At 39.6% G+C, this 21,898-nt stretch overlaps 1 protein-coding gene across 2 annotated transcripts in view; it reads left to right on the top strand.

Moving 5' to 3' along the window:
- The window catches only part of LOC127649170 (dihydropyrimidine dehydrogenase [NADP(+)]), a 293,316-nt gene that overhangs the window by 66,469 nt on the left and 204,949 nt on the right, over positions 1 to 21,898 (top strand). The window contains exons 8-11 of one of the 2 annotated variants that reach the window (XM_052134142.1): positions 2,471 to 2,558; positions 11,712 to 11,819; positions 12,019 to 12,188; positions 17,818 to 18,028. In XM_052134142.1, the coding sequence (XP_051990102.1) occupies positions 2,471 to 2,558; positions 11,712 to 11,819; positions 12,019 to 12,188; positions 17,818 to 18,028 (577 nt within the window). The remainder of the gene's footprint in view (positions 1 to 2,470; positions 2,559 to 11,711; positions 11,820 to 12,018; positions 12,189 to 17,817; positions 18,029 to 21,898) is intronic. The other variant, XM_052134143.1, reaches the window with a different exon arrangement.

Below are 21,898 nucleotides of genomic sequence, written 5' to 3'. Positions count from 1 at the left end.
CCACATTGAGGTTGCCGGGGATGTGAGTCGCTGCTGGCTCCAAAGGAGGAGACAACGGGCGAGTTGTGATGTGGCGGGAGCGGACGCGTCGGGACACCTGCTGCAAGGGGACTCCTGCCCGCAGAATGCAGAGGTCTGTCCAGGGTTTGAATGTTTGGCGGCAGGCGGGGGTGACCATCACATGGTGCATGCCGTGGTGCCATGCTCATCTCGGGAGCCAGTGCTGAAGCGGTCTCATATGCATCAACCCCAGCCGTTTTTCATAGATCTGAGGTATATTTGGCGCTCAGGAGAGACTACTAGTGCTGCTTCTTCGACACAATGTCGAAGTGAGTGACAGACGGGGAAACTAGCATTTTACTAACATTGTACTTAAGGGGCTTCCACATGACTCGCTTTAAAGCATCAACGCACTGCTCAATGCCAGCATCAAGCGTCACTTTGACCTCCACATAAAAACTGTGTTAGATAGTAGAGATTGCCATTTTTGAGAACAAAAATGATTATTCAATTTCTCGTATATTAAAATAGACATATACATTTTGTTTTATGACTAAACTTGACCAAAAACGGTTTCAAAATTAGATAACTTCAACAAACTACGCTTAAATTTATGTATATTGGTCTGATCAGCTTCCAGCAGATCCAGCTTCGCTTTTTCTTTCCACCAATAAAAGCTGATTCTCGTCTGTTGGTTTGCATGACTCCAACAACTTAGTGACACACAGTGCCCCACAGTGGACTCGATTGTAACTGTGTGATTTGGTGAGCGATTCAGAGGGAAAACTAAATTACACCCGAAAGTGTAATTTGTCGCAGCTCATGTCAGGAAAATGCGTAAAGGAAAATTAATTTGCAATATTCTATTAGTGTTTTTAATACCCGAGTAGCTGGTGCAGAACGAGTACTCGATTACTCATGCATGTCCCTAGCAGATAGCTTCTTGGCATGGGGTTTTTATGAATTTGCTTGACAAAAATTGTGAGGAGTAAGCATTGAAAACGTTCAGGATTAGAACTGAAAAAAGTGCTGACAACTTGATACATTTATTACAGTATAGATGACTCAAGTAATTAAAGAAGTCATGGGATGCTCTGAAACCATAAGTTAAAACTTTATGAATAAAAAGAAATAATGGGACATTTAGTATCTTTAAATTTAATTTTGACTGTTTTGTCATTTTTTACAAATGCTTTTGCCTCACTTATGATGTATTTCAGAGTACAAATTACCATCTATGGAGCACATTTGGACATGTTATCACAAATAAGCAAATAGTCTGTTTACATGGACAACAGCAAGCGGCTTCTTGCTAGAATGTGGCGTAATGTGAGAAAGCAGCATTCTGTTTACATGTACTGTTTAGGCTGTGTACTTTTCACTCAAGTATACAGTACATGCGTCTAGGTCAGAAAGCAGTTTTTTCCACAACAATGTTATTTCCCACAATGCTTGTCAAACATAGGATTCGAAGAATTTTTCACTTTTTTATGCCTTGTTGCTTCACTTTTTTTCCCCAGAGTTGTTGCTGTGTTTGTTTCTTTAAATTTCTATCGTGACCTGCTGCGTAATTGCACGGCAATAGTGGGGTTTTCCTCTTAAGTAAATCTCCAGGACTCCCCCAATTTATGCGTGCTTATACGCGAACGTGAGGGAACTTCAATATTTTACATTGGTGTGTATAAATGGGTATAGTTTATAGTGTATGTGCTTTTACCACTGTACTCCCATAAATGTTGAATTATTTCAGCTGTGTTGACTTGATTTGGGATATCCGGTCTGTTCACGCACATGCGCACTTTTCTAAAACCTGAAACAATGCCGCTTGTGTGTTTACATGTCCACATTAGCAATGTTCTCTGGGAGAAACCTGGGTGTGTTAAACCACTTTCTCTTAATCCCTTAAACGCTGTAAGGAAATAGTCATTTTTGTTTACATTACGATTCAGAAAGCCTCTTACTGCAAAAACCCTAGAATAAACCATTTTCTTAAGTGCACGTAAACGTGGTCATTGGCTGATGAGTTGAAAGGTCAGTGACAATGGAGTCAAAGTTCAAATGTTTAAACTATTAGAGTTGTGCAAAAACGCTTGACAGAAGTGCTTTTTGAAGCCTTTTTAGTTCTTTTGGAAACCCAGCTTACATTTATTTTTCTCCCTAATGCCCATTTGCCCCAAACTGACTCTGAATTACTTACACCTGACAAATGCCTGTAGTTCACAGCCTATAGTCTGTTTTTCCCCCAACACATAGCAGCAAATGCAACTACACAATCACTCCATTTTCACTAATAGCATAACTATACTGCGCCATCACAAAGGTTGCAGGATGATCGATGTAATTATGTCCTGGAATTCACAGCAGCGTAGAATAATTGACTCTAACATCCTCTTTATGCGAATAATACAGACAGATGGAAGCAGTCGAGACAGATGCAGTGAACTCGATGTGGATGATGTTTGTGTGACAGGTTGTTTTGGAGAAGGGGCTCGGGCAGAACGGAGTGACTTTGACCTCGCTGAAGGAGGAGGGCTTCCAGGCGGTCTTCATTGGCATCGGTCAGTCCCTCTCCAGAGTTTCCTTTGTGTGTGCTCAAGCATGTCTTTCTCCTTTATTTGAGCACAATCTGTCATCTGCTTAATGACAGCCTGTGTTAATAAACTAGGTCTTTTTTGCATACAAATCAACGTTCTTCCCCAGTGGAGGCCATTCAACCAACTTTTTATTTATTTATTTTATTGGAAGAGACAATAATAACCCCTGTTCTCTTTCTCCTTTAATATCTGTATAGTGGACTGGGCAGTCCATAAAATGCTTAATTTGCCTCTGTCTCCTTTTTTCGTTCTGTATCTCTTGTGGTCTGCCTCTTCCATGTCTTTCACTGTCTTTCCCCTTAAACACACACACCTGCCCTCCTTGTTAAATGTCACATCCATTTTTTTCTCCCATGCTTGATATCCGTATTTAACCTTAATGCTTGGGAGCTTGTGGCATCCGTGGTTTCTCTAAACAGAAATAAATGAGTCCGTTGAGTCTTTTTGGCTTCTATTTTTATTAAAGTAAGGAAGTAATGTGTGCATTGGTATATTGATTTGATTTGAGAAATTCAAACATTCCTCAAGGGTGACTGTGTACTTCTGTTCCTTTTTCTTCTCTTTATAATTAAAAGGAATTCGTATCATTTATTATGTTTGAGTAAGCTCTACTTTTTGGAAGCTAAGCCGCATTGTTATTGAGACGCGTGAGCCAGAACCGCACTGGGATTTCGTTTTCTCATAAAGCAACGGCAATAAGCCGAGAATCATAAAGGAAATGATTACATTTGCGCCTCTGTGGTATTTTTTTCTCCACTTCTCTCATGTTGTCTCTAATGTCAGCCTCTATGGTGATTGACATGCAAATGTATACCTTTGCCTTTGAGAGAGGAAAATGGTTGAAAAACACAGATAAGGATGTTCCTTTTTAGTCTGTAAAAATCCCTGCTCACCCTTTTTGTCGTTTTATCATGTGATTGCCATGTTGTTCATTCTCAGTAATGGCTATCATCAAAATATACATTTTGGACAATCACCTTGAAAATATTACTTTCTGTGTACACTCACTATGAAATGGTACATTGGAGGCATCTAAGAGCAGACTGCTTTAAGGTTAGCAGCAGTCATTTTTGTTTTTTTGAAGAACTGAATAAGATGAATGCAACATCAAAACTAGACAGTGTGGTCAGGCAGATTAGTTTAGATGTTTGCTTCTAATGAATCTGACACTAAGAATGTGTAAATCCTCAATGTGTCATGTCAGATTTGTTGAGTTTCCTACAAAAGCTTTTGGAATGCTGGAGTTGCCTAATGTAATATTTTTATAGATTATAAAACACAGTGCAAGATATTCAAACCGTTAAAGGTGGGCAGCTCCAATGATTTAAAAGGATGGTTTACCCAAGAATAAAAATTCTGACATTATTTACTTGTTGTCTCATGTTGTCCCAAACCCATATGACTTTCTTCTGTGGAACATGGAGATGTTAAGCAGAATGTTATCCTCAGTCACTATTCACTTTCAATGAATCTTTTTTTCCATACAATTAAAGTGAATAGTGGCTAAGGCTTTTATACTTCCTATTATCTTTGAATTAATTTCATATTGGTTTGGAACAAAAATGAGGTTAGGTAAATTCTAACAGATTTTAATGTTTTTTTGTGCATGCACGCGCGCGTGTGTGTGTGTTTGTGTGAATATGAGGCATATTGTATAAAGTAAAAACTGTTTTGTTAACTGATTTGCATCTTTCTACTGCATATGACAGTTAAACTGTCCAAGAACATCTTTTCAACCAAAGTTTTCTTGTAATTGCTGTTAAATTTGTGAGGATTTTGCCACGAACAGCAGATGGTATATGGGATATCAATACGTTTGACATTTTATAGCATTATTCACACAATTTTGGCTGGTTACATTTTATTGGAGTTTTTGAGTGCTGGCGTTAGTTAAAACTACAATGCAAATCTCAATTAAAGTCCATTATGTGGTGCTTGCACTGGTCCAGGAGCAGCAGCCTCCATTCAAATCATCTACTTAATCATTACTAAAAAAAAACAACAACAACAAAAAAAGCACAAAGTTGGCATTAAAGTTATTTTTTAGTGGTCATGCTGTAATAGTGATAAGACAATAGGAGGAACACAACAGGAGAACAAATCAGAAAAACAAAAATGACTTTCACTTGAGCTCAACTTTAAAGTCAACATAAAATCCTGTTTGCAACCCATTTTACTCTTGTAATGTTTATTTTTTCCTAGTAAAAAAATTCAAAACATTCAGTGGGAAAAATTGTTGGCAGAACTTCATATTTGCCAACACAAACTGACTGGAATGTGAAAATTTGGCACAACCACAAGAGCTTCTTGACGTATCCCAAAAGCAACACTTCTTTTTTTAATCAGTTACACCAGTTCTGTCTGGAGGAATGGGCCAAATTGTGAGAAGCTTGTGGAATGCTACCCAAAATGTTTTACCCAAGTTAAACAATATAAAGGCAATGCTACCAAATACTAACAAAGTGTATGTAAACTTCTTGTGATGTGATGAAAGGAATAAAATCTGAAATAAATAATTTTCTCTACTATTATTCTGATATTTAACATTCTTAAAATAAAGTAGTGATCCAACTGACCTAAGGCAATGTTTTCTATGATTACATTTCAGGACTTGTGAAAAACTGATTTTAAATATATTTGGCTATGGTGCATGTAAACTTCTGACTTCAACTGTATAAATAAAGTAAGTATGGTCATTTTGGATTTTTTTGTTGACTTTAAAGGTGGTGTTTTTTTTTTTTTTTTTTTTTGTATGTTCAAATACTTTTTTCTATCCCATTTTAGTATGTGGAGTCTATAATTAAGCTTTGTAGCATTTGTAGGATTTTTCTAAAAAGTGTAAACACAATGGCCCTGCAGAACTATAAAACATTTCTCTATTTATTTGTGTCTTGACCAGGGGTGCGTTTCCTGTACAATGCCGTAACTTTACTGCTTAACCACCATAGTACGATGCATCGTTGGAGAAGTTAACTAGCTGAACACGACTGTTTCCCTAAACTGTGATAACTATGTCGCACATCCATCCTTCAAACCATGTTTGTTCAACAATATAGAGCTGTCCTCAATGATGTTAAGCAGGGGGTGGAAAAATTTGAGCAGATATTAAACTATAAAGGCTCATTTAGACATACTCCAGAAAGCTATTCAATGCAAGAAAGCTGCTAAAGACACAAAAGTGGTGTGCACTGTGTATTGCGATAGATACAATGCGTTGCAATAGTGGGGTTTCCCCTTTACATCAGACTTCCCCCGACACTTGAGCACATACTCGCATGCACACTTTTCTAAAACATATAAGAACTTCACATGCATTAACATGGCCACATAAGCCGTGTTCTCCAACAGAAACAGTGTGTATTATATGAGCTTTCTTTTAACTGCCTTTTAATCCCTTAAATGGCTGCATTCCTGTTTTTATTACATTTCAGATTGCTGCTTACTGCAAAAACAAGGAGTTAGCCATTTTTAAGTTCATGTAAGTGTAAAGGGAGCCAGCTGATAGATAGCTGTGCAATATGTATAAACCTCACTCTCCTGACTTGCTTTGAAACTCAAATCAGATAGATAGTCATTAAGTACAGCCTGCACTTCATGTGCTGACCACATGTCAATCGGTTTGGATCTAAAACGTGGAACTATCCTCTAATCACAGGTAAAGTGCTGTAGTTTCAACCACACACATTTGCAATGCTGTTTTTAAATGTTTGTTGGAACTCTGGTTTCGGGAAACACCAAATCGTTGAACTATGTTGCAACGATGGAACTTGTGACCATAGTTGGCTAACAGTGGTCTTGGGAAAATCACCTCTGATACAACCATATTGGCTCAACCAATGTTTGGGGTGGGACTCTCTGTTTGGTCAACCAATGTAAGACAGAGAGAGTTTCTGTAAAACTTTTTGAAAATAACCATTATTATTTTTGCAATTCTATTTGGTGCAGGAATTACACACAACCACTAGGTTGATTTCACATACATTGTTTGTTTGCGCATCCCATCCAGCCCCACACAACTACATTGGCTCGTCCAATACCTCTATCTCTTTGTACAATCACTAGAAGACGGGGGAGTTTTCGTGTTTGAAAACAGTGAATATTTTTGCGATTCCGTTTACACACTTAAGCTTTAATTGGTGTCATTTAAAGACAAACAATGGCTTTTCCCTTCCATTGCACATGAGACCTGAGAGCTCTTCGCTCAAACAGTGATGATGGTCATAATGAGATAGAGATTAATAGCCTCCATCATGCAGTACATCCTTGGGGTGCATGCTAGGCGTAATAGACAGATTTGAAGTGACGGGGTTAAGTATCCCTTAGATCCATTTCTGTATGCCCTTTGTTTTGTCTAAATACTTCTTAAGGAAGCTGGCTGCCATTCTCTAGTTCATTATTATAAATTACATGTTTGGCTAGGAAATAGTTCCAGACAAACTGTATTCGATCATTGATTGATATTCTCTTGCTTAAGTGATTTTATGCTCCCTAGATGCAGACACTAGTTGCAAATGTTTGTTTTTGCAATGCTGATTTAAATTGAAAAACTATGACCTAATTAAGGTTTTAACCTGTGTCATTTGCTCTACTTGAGTATGACAGATGCTCTATGAATATTATGTCGTTCAAAGGCGCAACTATGATCACCTTGACCCTAGCTCAAAATCACTTGATGTCCCTACCCCATCACCACCCATATCAACTCTGCCACAGCCTACACAAATTAACTTAAAAGACATGTAAATATAGCATCATCATCTTTGGTGTACTCCTGCTACTACATGTCTCACCAAAGTTCAGTGTATTGGTTGTTTCAACTATAAAAATTACACAAAATAGTGTTCATTATTTGGTTTATTCTGAACAATTATTTTACTTAATAAAGATAAATATTAGGATAAACAAATATATTAATCAACATAAACATGTAACTTTAATCACATATTCGTTTACTTTCAGTCTCTTTACTATCTTTTAGGGCAACATGTTAACCTACCCAATCACAAAACCTAGTTTGCCTGATTTAGCAGAACTTTCTGGCTAGGGCTGCCCAAAGTTGGAACTGTTACTCTGCGTAAGTCTCTGCTGCATGTTGTGCTGTCTCTGCTCAGCTCTTCTCTTTATTATATATCTCTGGCAGTGTCACTACTTCTGCAGCTCTTTTCTCACAGTAGTGTGAGGAAGACCCGGCGGTAGTGTGGTGAGGGCGAAAGGGTTTGGTAAAATACAATTTAAATACTGGTTGCCCTGAAAGCACAAGGCTGTCTACACTGGCTCAATAAGAGTGCTTAATATTACCAACATATATAGGACTCCCCTTCTGTCACTCACTCGATGTTGTGTCGATGTAGTGACACTAGGGGTCGATCTTGAGAGTCTGAGACACCTTCAGATCTTTGAGAAAAGGCCAATGAGAATTGGTGAGTAGAATTTGCATGCCACTCCCCCGACATACTGATATAAAAGAGAAGCTGGAATGCAGAATGCGGAAAGTTTTATTTCTTGGAGCCAAGCGGTTGTGTTTCAGCAAGCTGAAATACTATCACAAACCATTCACCTCTTCAGAGCGTATGCTGTTGGATATACGGCGCATTCCAGTGGTTTCTCTCCACTCTGCACTCAGACTATGCTCCTGGGAGCTTCGACAGAACTTTAAAAGAGTTTTTCCTCTAAAAGAGTATATTTTCTACTATTAGAGCAGGCGCAGTGACGTTGAACGTCTTTTTACCACTGCCTCATGTGTCTGGGCCCGGATCACGTTGAGGGAGTGTTTGTGGATGGTTCATGTTCTCATTTCGAGAACTAGACCATGGCAACGTTGCGGTCACGGCTTTCCTTCTTTCGAGGGAAAGCCAGTTCAGTTGTCCCCCACGCTGGTCTTTCTACCTCGCCTCAGTGCCAGCTTAATGTCTCTTTCGGAACTCATGAGCCGGATGAGATGTCGATCGCTGCATCGGAGAGCGCCTAGGTGATGTCAGGCGGCAGCCCGGTCTGAAGCCGACGCGGAGATAACCACCATGCTTGCCCGGGCCGCCGCGAGTTTTGGGCTTGAGTGGAACCCTCCACTCGCCCATGAGCACTCACTGCTTGCTGACTGGTATCTGGTTTCGGCGCGCCGCTTGCGGCCATGCCCCCCTCCAGTCCCCTTCTTCCTGTAGGTGCATGATGAGCTGACGCGATAGTGGATGGCACCTTTCACTGCCCGAACGTGATCCTTAGGCTTGTCCACTCTCACTACCTTCAACAGTGGGGCGGCCAAGTGTTATGCCGCGATACCCCTGGTGGATAAGACGATTGTGGCACACCTGTACCTGCTGAGTGCCACCACCTGGCGGAATCACCTGGCACTCCCTTCCCGAGCCTGCAGGAAGACATCGTCTCTGGCGACTAAAGCCTAAAGCGCTGCCGGTCAGGCCGCCTCTGCCCTCTTACAGTTCCACCAGGCCAAGGCTTTAAAAGAGCTGCATGAGGGTAGTTCTGATCCCGGTGTGCTACAAAAGCTGCGCTCGGTGACCGCCCTCGCACTCCTTGGGACTAAGGTCACAGCCTTAGTCAACTGGAGGAGGCAGACCCAGCTTTATCGTTGCTGTGTCCAGTGCGTGCTTTGTGCATCTACTTAGATCACATGCAGAGCTTTAGATGCACTGAGCAGGTCTTTGTCTGCTTCAGTGGACAGCGGAAAGGGTACGCTGTCTCCAAACAGATACTTGCCCACTGGATCATGGACACCATTGCTTTGGCCTACCAGACCCAGTCAGTGCCCGCCTCTCTCTACAAGGAGTGTTGCATCCTCGTGGGCAATGGCCAATGGGACCTTTCTAACAGACATCTGTAGAGCAGCGGGCTTGGCAACACCCAATACCTTTGCAAGATTTTACAATCTCCGGGTTGAGCCAGTTTCATCCCATCATCTTTTAGGTATGAACAGGTAAGTTCTATTATGCGGGGCAGCTGGCCGGGTGTATCGATTTTGTATAGCGCCGTGTCCCTCCACGAAGGTGAACCTATGTGCTCTTTTCTCCCATGCATGTTCCTGATCTGTGAACCCTAGATATCCTTCCTCATAGCCCTCTGGCTCACAAATTCAGCGGAGGAATTCGTAGTCGGACCCAGTACGTGTGCTAACGTGCCCTGTATTGGGGTAAGTGCTCCACAGGTCTCGGTTACGCCGGTATCCTCCTGTGATTTATCTTCCATGGTACAGCCTCCCTTTTTTCGGTAGACCCGCGTCTCCCTTGGCAGATTCCTCTATACTCACTGTGTTTGTAGAGCTCCTCCCCTATGAAGGGCAGGATCTATGGCCGTACCTCTTCCCCGTGCGCCCTTAGGCCCATATGATGTTTTGTACCCTCCCCAAGGGTTGTTGGAATTACACAATATTATGGGATGTCTGGGGAGGCTAAGTGCAGTCCGAGTGCCTCTGCACCTGCATCGGCAGTTCACATAACACAGTTCAGCCATTGTGGCGTTTCGTATAAGGACCCCTAGTGTCACTACATCGACACAACGTCGAGTGAGTGACAGAAGGTGAACGTCTTTGTTACTTTCGTAACCTCCATTCCCTGATGGAGGGAACGAGACGTTGTGTCCCTCTTGCCACTGGCTGAACTACACTGCTGTAATGGCCAGGACCATGTCCCGTATTTCATACGGCCAAACCTGTATGAATCTGCATTCCAGCCTCCCTTTTATACCCGTATGTCGGGGGGGGGGAGTGTCAAATTCTACTGACCAATTCTAATTGGCCTTTTCTCAAAGATCTGATGGTATCTCGGGCTCTCGAGATCGACCCCTAATGTCACTACATCGACACAACGTCTCGTTCCCTCCATCAGGGAACGGAGGTTACTACAGTAACCGAGACTTTATTTGAGATCTTGTTTGAAATGAGTCATTTTTAAATGTTGAAGTGTTACCCTTAAATGCATGGAAATTTTACCAAACACACTCACATATTCGGGTCTTTAGAGACCAGGCACGTAGTTCTATCACAAATAAATCCACAAAATTCCAAGATGGAGTAAAACATTTATAAATAATTTCAAGACAATTAGAAAATAATATATTTTGACGTTTTATTTTTCATATACCAAAAAGATAATGCAACAAATCATGACTAATGTAGAACAGGATTAATTTCACACTGAATTTTCATGAGACACAACTGGCTGTCAAAAATATTGAGCTGCACATTATTTTCCCAGGCACTAATTGAGTCTAAATAGATGTCCAATTTCATATTTTCCATAGTACACCCAAATGACAATAGTCATATCATACTGTCATCATTCTCTGTGCGGTCAGAGCCGCTTCAACCAGTCGCGGGAGAGATCCAATCTGAGCGGGAGTCGAGACTGGAAGAGGCTGATGCGCACTCTAACACGGAGACGCTCGTCTCTCACCCCCTCTGTCTGCAGCTTGCAAAGTGTTGCATCATTGATGAGATCATCATAAGATCAATCTTACAGTATGTGAAAAATAACATTAACAACAATAAAATGTGTGTGTGTGTGTAATAACAAAAAAAAAATATATATATATATATATATATATATATATATATACACACACACAAACAACAACAACCGTTTAGTTGTTTGAGTGAACCACACTTTTATATCCAGTTTCCTTATTATTTTCTACAAAGTATGTGTTACATCCTGCTTAAATGTCCCTGTTTGGACAATCTTATTTTCGTGAAAATTTGTATGTTCTTATTTATTGTTCTATTTTATTTAGGTGTAATATTGAGAAAATAACAAGTTTGGAGTAATGCAAATATATTATTTAATTTTGTAAAAATATTTTCATTTGAAAACAATGTTCATTTATAGTTGTTGCTAGTTTGTATGTTTGAGTTGAAAAATACACATTTCAGCATTATCAGTAATCTATTTGTGCATTTTCCTTGATAACCAAGCAAGTTGACACCTGATACGATTTGTTTATTATATCGCAATCGCATATCGCAATATTAACCTCAATAATCGCAATATGACATTTTCCCCAAATTGTGCAGCCCTACTACATATGCACATTGTTACATATGGCGTCTGAGTGTATAGCTTTACAAAATTATTCAGTCGTTTTTTTAATTCATTCTTTTTTACCGGATAGGTCTTCCACAAGCAAACAGGGACAAGATATTTGAGGGTTTGACCATAGAACAGGGCTTCTACACTTCAAAAGATTTCCTTCCCCTGGTTGCAAAGGCCAGTAAAAGAGGTAAGTGACAGTTTGAGCTACTATGAATGTAGTTCTTGCTCTTGTATAACAGAAGATTGTAATCGAGAAAAACGAGTATCAGATCACCTGTCATTAAAAATAGATATTAAATTTAATTAAATAAAAGGGATTTAATGCTGTCAATAACTCTATTTACTGAATTTAACTTTTTGTGTTTTCTGTGGCGTTTCTCTCGCAGGCATGTGCAATTGTCGTTTGCAACTGCCAGAGCTGCATGGGAACGTGATCGTCCTGGGTGCAGGAGACACAGCATTTGACTGTGCCACTTCTGCTCTCCGCTGTGGAGCTCGACGGGTCTTTGTGGTTTTTAGAAAGGGCTTCACCAACATTCGTGCTGTTCCAGAAGAGGTAAAAAAAAAATTTTGCAGCACCTGCAGCCAATTATAATATCCTATTGAAGGAATGGCTGTATCTCCCATGTCTTTAAAAACTGGATATACGCCGCGTTACCAGCGGCTTTCTCCCTCTCTGCATGCTGTGCAGTCCACGCCCCTGGGTGCTTCTGTAAAAGAGTGTATACCTGTAAAAGAGAAGTATTTTCTCCTCTAAAAGAGAGTATTTTCATTCACAAAAGAGCAATACACAGTAGGCATTGAATGTCCTTTTCAGGATGCGTCTTTTAAAGATGTCTTTCCACCTCTGTGTAGTTCCTGTTTTCTCTCCGCTCCTGACGGTCATAAGCGTTGTCTCGCGTGTCTGAGCTGCGATCACACGGAGGCAGCATTTATGAATGTTTATGTTCTCATTGCAAGAGCATAGCCATGGCAATGCTGCGATTGCGGCTTTCTCCCTTCCGAGGGAAAGCCACTTCAGCCGCCCCCCGCGCTGCGCTTTCTTCCTACGGGATTAAGGCCAGTGCGGCCGGCGATGAAGGCGATTTGGGGAGATTTGGCGATGAAGTCGTCTGGGTCTGACGGCCAGTCCGTTGTCTCATTCGGACCTCGTGAGCTGGATGATGATTCCGGCGCTGCATCTGAGAGCATCACAGTGGCGTCTGGTGCTGATGACTCGTCTGGGCTGCCACCTTCGAGTCTGCTCGCCCAGTCTGAGGCTGACGTGCGGATGACCGCTATGCTTTCACGGGCTGCCGCGAAATTCTTTTTTCTGAGGATACATCTCTAAGTTTATTTCCCCGTCTGTCACTCACCTCGACGTTGTGTCGAAGAAGTGACACTAGGGGTCTCTCTTGAGAGCCTCACGCATCTCTGAGCTTGAGAAAAGGCCAATGAGAAATTGGCAGACAGAATTTGCATGTCCCGCCCCCGGACATACGGTATAAAGGGAGGGAAATGAGTCAGATTTTTCCTTCGGAGCAGAGCGGTTGTGTGATCAGCGGGCTGCATTCACGAGACTGTTCACTTCATCTCTGCAAGAGCATATGATATATGTTAGATCTATGGCGCATATCAGCGCTTTCTCCTTCTCTGCATAGCAGTGCAACTTTGCCCCTGGGCGTTTCGACGGCGCTTTTGAAAAAAAACAATTCTCTAAAAGAGCAATACACAGCGGCGTTGAACGTCCTTTTCAGGACGCGTCTTTATAAAGATGCCCTTCCGCCCCTGTGTAGTTCCTGGATGAGGTCGAGTTCTCTCCCCTCCTGACGGTCACAGGCGCTGTCTCGTGTGTCTGGGCCGCGATCACACCGAGGCAGCATTTGCGGATGGTTCATGTTCTCACTGCGAGAACCTAACCATGGCAACGTTGTGGTAGCGGCTTTCCTTCCTAAAAAGGAATACAGCTTCATTTGCCCCCCACATTGCTGCTCCTTCCCACGGGATTGAGGATGACCCGGCTGGCGATGGAGGTGATTTGTGGATGGCAGCGGGCTCGGTTTCGCCGGGTACATCCCCACGAACCACCCGCCCCCCAACACGCTCCTTGACTTCTGCCCGGGCTCGGGTGACAGCGGCTCACCTCACGGCCAGTCTGCTTAACCCCTTGAGACCCCCGAGCTGGATGATGAGCCGCTGCATCGGAGAGTGTTCCGGCATCTGACGCGGAAGACTCGACTGGGCTGCCACCCTCGGGTCAGCACGCCCAGTCTAAGGCTGACGGTCAGATGGCCGACATGCTTGCCTGGCCAGGTAGGATCTACCACCATGCCATTTTCCACATGTAGCCTGAAAACTCATGTGATGTATTTCACCACTCTTTACCTCCCCTAGCCTGGGCAGGTGTGGTCTCCGCAGGGTCTTTTCCCCCTGAAAGAATAGGAGTTGGAAAAGAACACCTTCCCCAATGCGTATAATAGCATTAAGATGGGCCCCAGCCACTTTACCTCTATGCGAGAAACATAGAGAGAGAAAAGGCGCGGCTGGCGCTGCCTGCTTCCATGCTTGGCTTGTTGCCTTGTTCCACCCTTCGGGGGCCGGGAACCAGAAGGTTATGGTGATTTTATGGGGCGTTGGGGAAGGGTACGTGCAGTCTGATGCGGCCTGTCGCTTTGGCATGCAACTGCCTTTGAAGCATTGCCCTGTGTCATCTCTTTTACTCCAATGAATATTTTCCTTCAGTGTACAGTGGGTACGGAAAGTATTCAGACCCCTGAATACTTTCCGTACCCACTGTATATATCTCATCTCCTTTGCAAATTCTTGAGCCTAATTCCAACATTAAAGTTGTGAAAATACAAGAGAAGACCTTTGTCCATGCAACCAAATATGGCAGTCTAGCAAGGTGTCAGCGAATAGAAGAACCCAGCTGATTCAGCTTTGGATTTTGTTCATTCAGCAATGAATATTTAAGAGTTATCAAAATTATTTAATTTTCACAAATTTTGATAGCACATTCTCAGAAACAGACTAATTGCACTGTTCCTTTTATGTGTTCACCTGGGTTTTTTTCTTCAACAGTATATATACAATCAAGTTACCAGCATATAAAAAATACAGTGTATCGTGTCTATGAGGACAACACATAAAATATAATCTACACATATGTATTTTTTCAGGCACTTTTTGAGTCTAAATAGACGCACAACTAACATGATTTCAGAAGTACACCCAAATGACAATAGTCAAATCAGACTGTACATGTGTTACACATGCTATAGTTTACTTCCACATTGCTGCTTCTTCAAACAGTAATGTCAAATGTAAATCAAGTAATTCACTGACACATCAGTGACACCTTGAGTAAGAAATAGCATGTATAATATGTATGTATACACACATATGAAATACTAATAATTCACCATTGTCACACAGTAAATCAATCATGATTCAGAAGACCCGGATCACTAAAGACCCGAGGTGCATTAAAGGGTTAAAACTATCATGTCTTGCACATGTAAAAGAAGGCCCTGAAATGACAAAATCACTCCTGGCTGTAATGTAATCAGGGACATTTTAAACACATTAAACATTGAGTGAAGTTATAAACATCATCCACCTTTTTCTAGAAACTGCCCAATTGAGAAACTAGCCAAGTTTAGAAAGCCATTGTCTTAGTTACTACTAATACTTTATTAAATTATATCTTTAATGTGGTGTAGTTACATGAAATATTAATCGTTTCAAATGGAACCATATCAAAGTTAATGCAGTTAGCCATAAATTCCACAACAGACAGCTGGATTAAAAGAGATAAAAGTGAGCTGAGAAAAACTGAATGGCTTTACATAATGGAACAAACCGACAGAAAGAGATAAAAAGTTAAATATCGATGCTGCTAACTGAACTGAAATCTTGAATAAGGTCAGATGGACCAAGTGAGCTGGAGTTAAAAGTGGATCTTGCTCTTTGAATACATTTTCTGTGATAAAATTAAACATGGTTTCATCTCTTGCTTAGATAACACACATGGCTAAGTTTGAAGGCTTGTATCTATGAACAAACATGAGGCTAAGATTTTAAAACAATGAAAGCACATAGAATGCCTTGGTTTTGTTTTGACAATAAATGTGCACATTTGACTAATTATATTCAGCTAAACATTCTTGTACAATTTAACCAAATTTTTTAAAATATTTTAATTCATACATTATGACGGTTACATTTTACATAATGGCACTTATTATGTGTTGTATTATAAGACATAATGCATTACAATGCATTATTACAAATGCAATCATAAAGAATGCTTTTGTACATTATGTATATATAGGCTTCATATAGATTGGTCTTACCAAATTCTGTTATTTTGTTGACATGACATTGACCTTTAGGTTTTAAACACTGAGAAGACATTGCTAGAAGAATACTTATTATATACTGTATAGTTCAATGGTAGATGTCTTGATAAATGTGCACTTTTTCAAGACATGAGCAGAGGTCAATCTGTGGGTTAACCTGTGAAAAGCTCTCAGGATGAGCCAGAGGCAATATCAACTTTATACAAAACAGCTCATGAATAGCAATTTAATTCATTCCAATATTGCACTTGTAGTAACTTCCACCAGTTTACTCTGTTTGCATGCCTAGTTTCTAGGTTAGTTGGTGTTAAAGACAACATAGACTGGAGAATAATGTATTTTTCTTTGTTATTATCCCTAGTAAGACTTTCCCATCTAAGGAAATCTTAGAGTACACGCAGTTGAAAAATAATTTGTCAGGAAAAATGTGAGAGAAGTTTCTGAAAAGGTGACAATGTTGAGCTGCTATAGTGGGCAGCACTTTATATAATGAGATTTATTTTTATGTGAAGCTTTTTTAACAAAGTAATTAAGACATATTCTTTTCTCAATGACAACTGTTGCAACGCTGCCATGGAAACAGTGCCAATAAAGTTAAACATAGAAATGTGTAACTACAGCAACTATTAGCTCTGCCTTTGCTCTGTGAGCGTTCAAACAGGGGTGCACTTAAGGACTGTGACCGTAAATTAAGTCTCTTTTTAATGGAGAAATTTCTTTTGATTGTGGGTGTTAGTTTTATTCTGCAAGAGGCATTTACATTAAAGGCATTTAGCAGACACTCAGAGCGACTTACAAAAAGTGCTTTAGCTTCTCAAATGAGACCATTGTAATCAAGTGAAGCAAGCATGCAATTTAGAACATTATCTGCTAGGAAAATAAGTTAATCTTCCTATTTAAATAAAAACAAGTATTAACTACTACTAACAAAGGTATTTTGTATGTTGTACTAACAAACAACAACTTTTTTATGGTATTGTTGATTGAGGGGAGTCTTGCATCTAAGCACACTAGAGGTGTGACGTGAGAGTACTTGGGAATGTTGAATATCGGCCGGGCTGCAGCTTTCTGGATGAGCTGCAGAGATTTGATTGCATACACTGGGAGGCCAGCCAAGAGCGAGTTTCTATTGTCAAGATGAGAGTAGTCTAGGGCCTGTACCAGAATCTGAGTAGCTTCCATGGTAGGGAAAGTTCTAACTATGCGGATGGAATCTGCATGTCTTGACACTCTTTTTTTGGTTATTGTCCTGTGTGACACCAAGGTTCTTGGTTTTCCTTCTGTATGGTTGAGATGGTTTACTGGTCTTTGGAAGGCCTTTGCAAGAATGGATCTTGGCCAGGATAAAAAGCTGCTCTATTGATTTTGGTCTTTTAAGAAGTAACAAATGTTGTCTGTGTGGGGGTTGTCCAGTTCTTCTATGAAAAAAGGTTATCCATCAGATAATGTTAATGATTACCATTTTAATTTGTAATCAGTTCCAGATTACATTTCAGAAATAATCTACCCAATACTGTGGACATGAGGCCACAATTGCTGTCAATAGACTTTACTAGTTTTACTAGTTTAATCTATTTGCGACCTTTATAAACTTGTATAAAGAAACAAAATAAAAAAAAAATGAAATAAAAATGAGGCTCTCAAAAACGAGTGACCGCTGTATTTAGCTGCAGTATGTATGTGGCCTATATTCGGTTTTTGAACCTGCCAAACATGTAGTTTTTCTTAAAAATGAATGAAATTAAATGAAGAATGAAGAATAAATGATGTTATCTTCATTCTTTTTTCAAGCATTCTCATGTTATTAATTAACACCGTGGTTTTCATTTGATTTCTGCTTTTAAGATGGAGGCTGCCAGAGAGGAAAAGTGTGAGTTCCTGCCCTTCCTGTCCCCTCGTGAGGTAATCAAGAGAAATGGACATGTCATAGGCCTACGGTTCTGCCGCACTGAACAGCAGGATGATGGCACCTGGATTGTGGATGAGGAGCAGATTGTCCACCTTAAAGCTGACTTTATCATAAGCGCCTTTGGCTCCATGCTGAACGATCCTGCAGGTGAGGTCATGCATAAGCATGGTAGCTCACCAAGGGAAAAGTTACTGTAGCTGGTATTAATGAGTTTCAATATGTATGGGCTTATTAATATATAAAAAAAAAAATTTAAGCTGAAAATGTGTTGCATTGTTAGAGTTAAGGAAACAGTAGTTTAATTTTCCCACGTTGCTATTATTAGATGATTACCAGGGGTGGAAAGAGTACTGAAAAATCATACTCAAGTAGAGGTACTGTTACTTCACAAAAATATGTAGTGTGAGTTGATTAAAAGTAGCTGTCTTAAAAACTACTTGAGTAAAAGACTAGCTCATTTAAAAGTACTCATGAGTAGGGAGTATTGAGTTCCGAGTAGCAAAATCTATGCCCCATTATTATGAACACTGTATGGCAACTTATAAAATACATCACTTATCTATGATAAGCACTACATGAATCTGATTCCAAAAAATACAAGGGAAACATGATAACAGAAATTAAAAGATAAAAAAAATGTATTTTCAATACAAGGATCACCATTTTTAATCGTAATGTACGAAACAATTACATTAAAATGTAATTGTTTATGTGTAGTGTCTAAATTTCCCTTAAAGCCGACAGAGCGTTGTGCATAAAAGATGTTCAAACTTGAAGGAATGCAAAAAAATGCTAAATAAGCAGGATCACTTGGCACGTCATGTCCTGCACAATATAGGAGGTAGAGCAGGAATGGGAAAAGTTATTTGGTACATGGGCTACATCACGCTTAAAAAGGAGTAATTCACCCAAAAATGAAATTCTCTCATCATTTACTCACCCTCATGCCATCCTTCATGTGTATGACTTTTCTTTCTTCTGCAGAACACAAATTAAGATTTTTAGAAGAAAATCTCAGCTCTTTTGGTTCATAAAATGAAAGTGAATTGGTGCTAAAATATTTAAGCTCCACAAATCACATAAATCAGCATAAAAGTAGTGTAATCCATGTGCCTCCAGTGGTTTAATCCATGTCTTCAGAAGCGTTATGATAGATGTGGTGAGAAACAGATTAATATTTAATTCCTTTTTTACTATTAATTCTCCTCCCTGCTCAGTTAATCTCCACTTTTACATTCACTTTCTTCTTGTGTTTTTGGTGATTCACATTCTTCATGCATATCGCCACCTTGATTCTTCACCAGAGAGAAGAATTTATAACAAAAATTGACTTAAATATGGATCTGTTTCTCAACCACACCTGTCATATCAATTCTGAATCATGGATTAAACCATTGGAGTTGTATGTATTACTTTTATGCTGCTTTTATGTGCTTTCTGGAGCTTCAACATTTTGGCACCCCTTCACTTACATCGAATGGACCTACAGAGCTGAAATATTCTTTTAAAAAATAAAGTCATAGATAGATGGCATGAGGGTGAGTAAATAATAAGACAGTTTTCATTTTTGTGTGAATTATTTCTTTAAATAGCACAAGGGGGCCACATTCACCTCCTTTTGAGATGCAATGTTCCACAATGATTTAGGTCTTGTATCCTTTAAGCCCAGCAATAGTTGTGTTCTCATTCTAATGCATAATGCATAATCTTTCTGAAGTTTGTGAATGGTGGAGTGCAAATGTTGATTCTGTCTTTATAACGTCTAAGCATAATAATACATCATTTTAACATCTCTACATTCCTGGTAATTTATTAAACAAATTAACACACTCTCTACATCAGGGGTCAGTATTATTAAAAAATGAACAATATTTAAAAAAATATTATTATTAAAAATATCACTGTTTAATTCTATTACATTAATACTTTAAAAGCTATTAATACTATCCAAAAGTAGTGAGTGGTTTTCTCGTTTCCTTGTTAATGTTGTTTGATGAACAGCCTTTATGTGACATAGCCTACTAGACAGTGCTCAATTCGGTTACATGTACACTTCAAGTCCAACATTTTGATGCAAATTATATTTTTGTCCCACTCTTTAAGTTCACTTTAGACATAAACAACTATGTTTGCATTAAATCCTCACCAAGACGGCATTGGCGGAATTATAAAGTGTATTTGTTCAGTTAGGCAGGAACCACATTAGCTCTCAAACATTAGCTGCCTGTCAATCAAACAGCAAGCAGCTACAGACATCAGGAAATAAAAAGTAAATCTTTTATATTTCATCTATATCAACCAACCAGTGGTGCTCCTGCTATCGTGATTGATGTAATGAACAATCCTGTTCTAGATGTAGAATATAGGCTAAATATAGGAAACTACTCAAAAGTTTGATCGAGGACATCTCTCTTTTTTCCGATAAACATCAAGATAATTTTATTGCCCAGCCCTATTGATAACACTGCATTAATCTCTCACAGCAGCCCAATAATCTCAATGATAGATAGCTAAATTACAGGCTACGTTATAGACACAAAGAATCTAAAGCAGAAATATGAAATTTACCATGATATGTTTCTTCAAATTAGAGGCAGGTTAAATGCTGATATCTGGCTTGAGCAAGTTAAACTCACATGACTCTATCAAGCAATTGGCCTTTTTCAATGTGAAAATCCCTTCCATGTGCGGCCGGTTATGTTCAGCTGTAAACTGTGCTTGAGGAATTCTCCACTGTTAGTGCCAGATCTGCAGCTGCCATTCAAGTTTTTTACGTGTGATTTGATTTGACAGGAGTCACGAGACTCTCCCTAGCCAATCATGTTGATAGATACAAATAAAATCAGGACAGGGAAGTAGCGAACACAGATGGTGGGAAAATAGCACTGTAAAAGTACAGTTAAAGCACTTAAAATGTACTCAATTAAAAGTATACAATTTTTAAACTACATAAAAAAGTCAAATTCTTGGGGAAAAGTTGTTAATTACAGTAACGTGAGTATTTGTTACTTTACACAGCTGATGATTACATTAGTAATGTTTGCAATAAATAGCCAATAGGAAAATGATATTGCCCAGGGGTTGCTCTTTCACAGCTCAGGAGTCATAGAGTTCTCAGTAATGTTACATGTCAGTATTAACTTTGTCTTGGGTGTTTCTCAGAAATTAGGCAATTGTTGAAAAATCAGCATGGATAGTTTAGCTCAGACAATGTGGTCTTTGTAGATTTCGATGAGAAATGTTGATATTTTGACTGCAGACTTGGGTGTCTGAACAATTCTTAGCACAGTTTGATACATTGTTGAGATCTCCAGAAATTCTATAGGAGACATGTGAGAGATTACTATGGTCTGTTTGTATAAAGTTAAATCTGAGAAGATTGAGATTTAAACCTCTGGGGTCGACGGACGCTCCGGTGCGGCCTGCTGGATTTTTTCATCATTACAGCAGAAACAACATAAAATTCTCTGTCATTTTGGGGCATACAGATAAGTGTAAGACATCATTAGAGACTATAAAGGGTCTACTTTTATTTGTGTAAACTCACAATAACAACAAAACCTTGTGCTTTTGTAAAATAAAAATGGTGCGCTTTCAGAAGTCTCTGTGCAAATGAGCATATATCTGATACACATCACAAAAATTAACTGAAACTCAGCGAATACTGATCACACAAATATGTCTAAGTAAAGCTTAAAATGTCTACTTCTAAATAAAACAATTCAAATTTAACACAAATATTCTAAGTCATTTAGTTTTACTTACATATTAGTTGACGTGCTATTTTATATAAACATGTACATATTTTACTAGTGGGACAATTCCAGACTTGCCAGCCAGGATTCAGAATATTGAAATATGACTCCTAATAGTCAAGTTTTAGTTACATTTAAATGCCGTTTCGGCTAAAGCAGGCATTTCAGACTTTAGCATTAATATGTTTTTAATCAACTGAAAAAAAGCACAAACGTCAAGGCATGTCAAAACTTCTCCAGGGCCCAAAACACCCTCAGACCC

The sequence above is a fragment of the Xyrauchen texanus genome, chromosome 9 (genome assembly GCF_025860055.1).
Source record: "Xyrauchen texanus isolate HMW12.3.18 chromosome 9, RBS_HiC_50CHRs, whole genome shotgun sequence".
In the NCBI taxonomy this organism is placed as follows: Eukaryota; Metazoa; Chordata; class Actinopteri; order Cypriniformes; family Catostomidae; genus Xyrauchen; species Xyrauchen texanus.
This window is presented reverse-complemented; position numbering and strand designations above follow the sequence as displayed.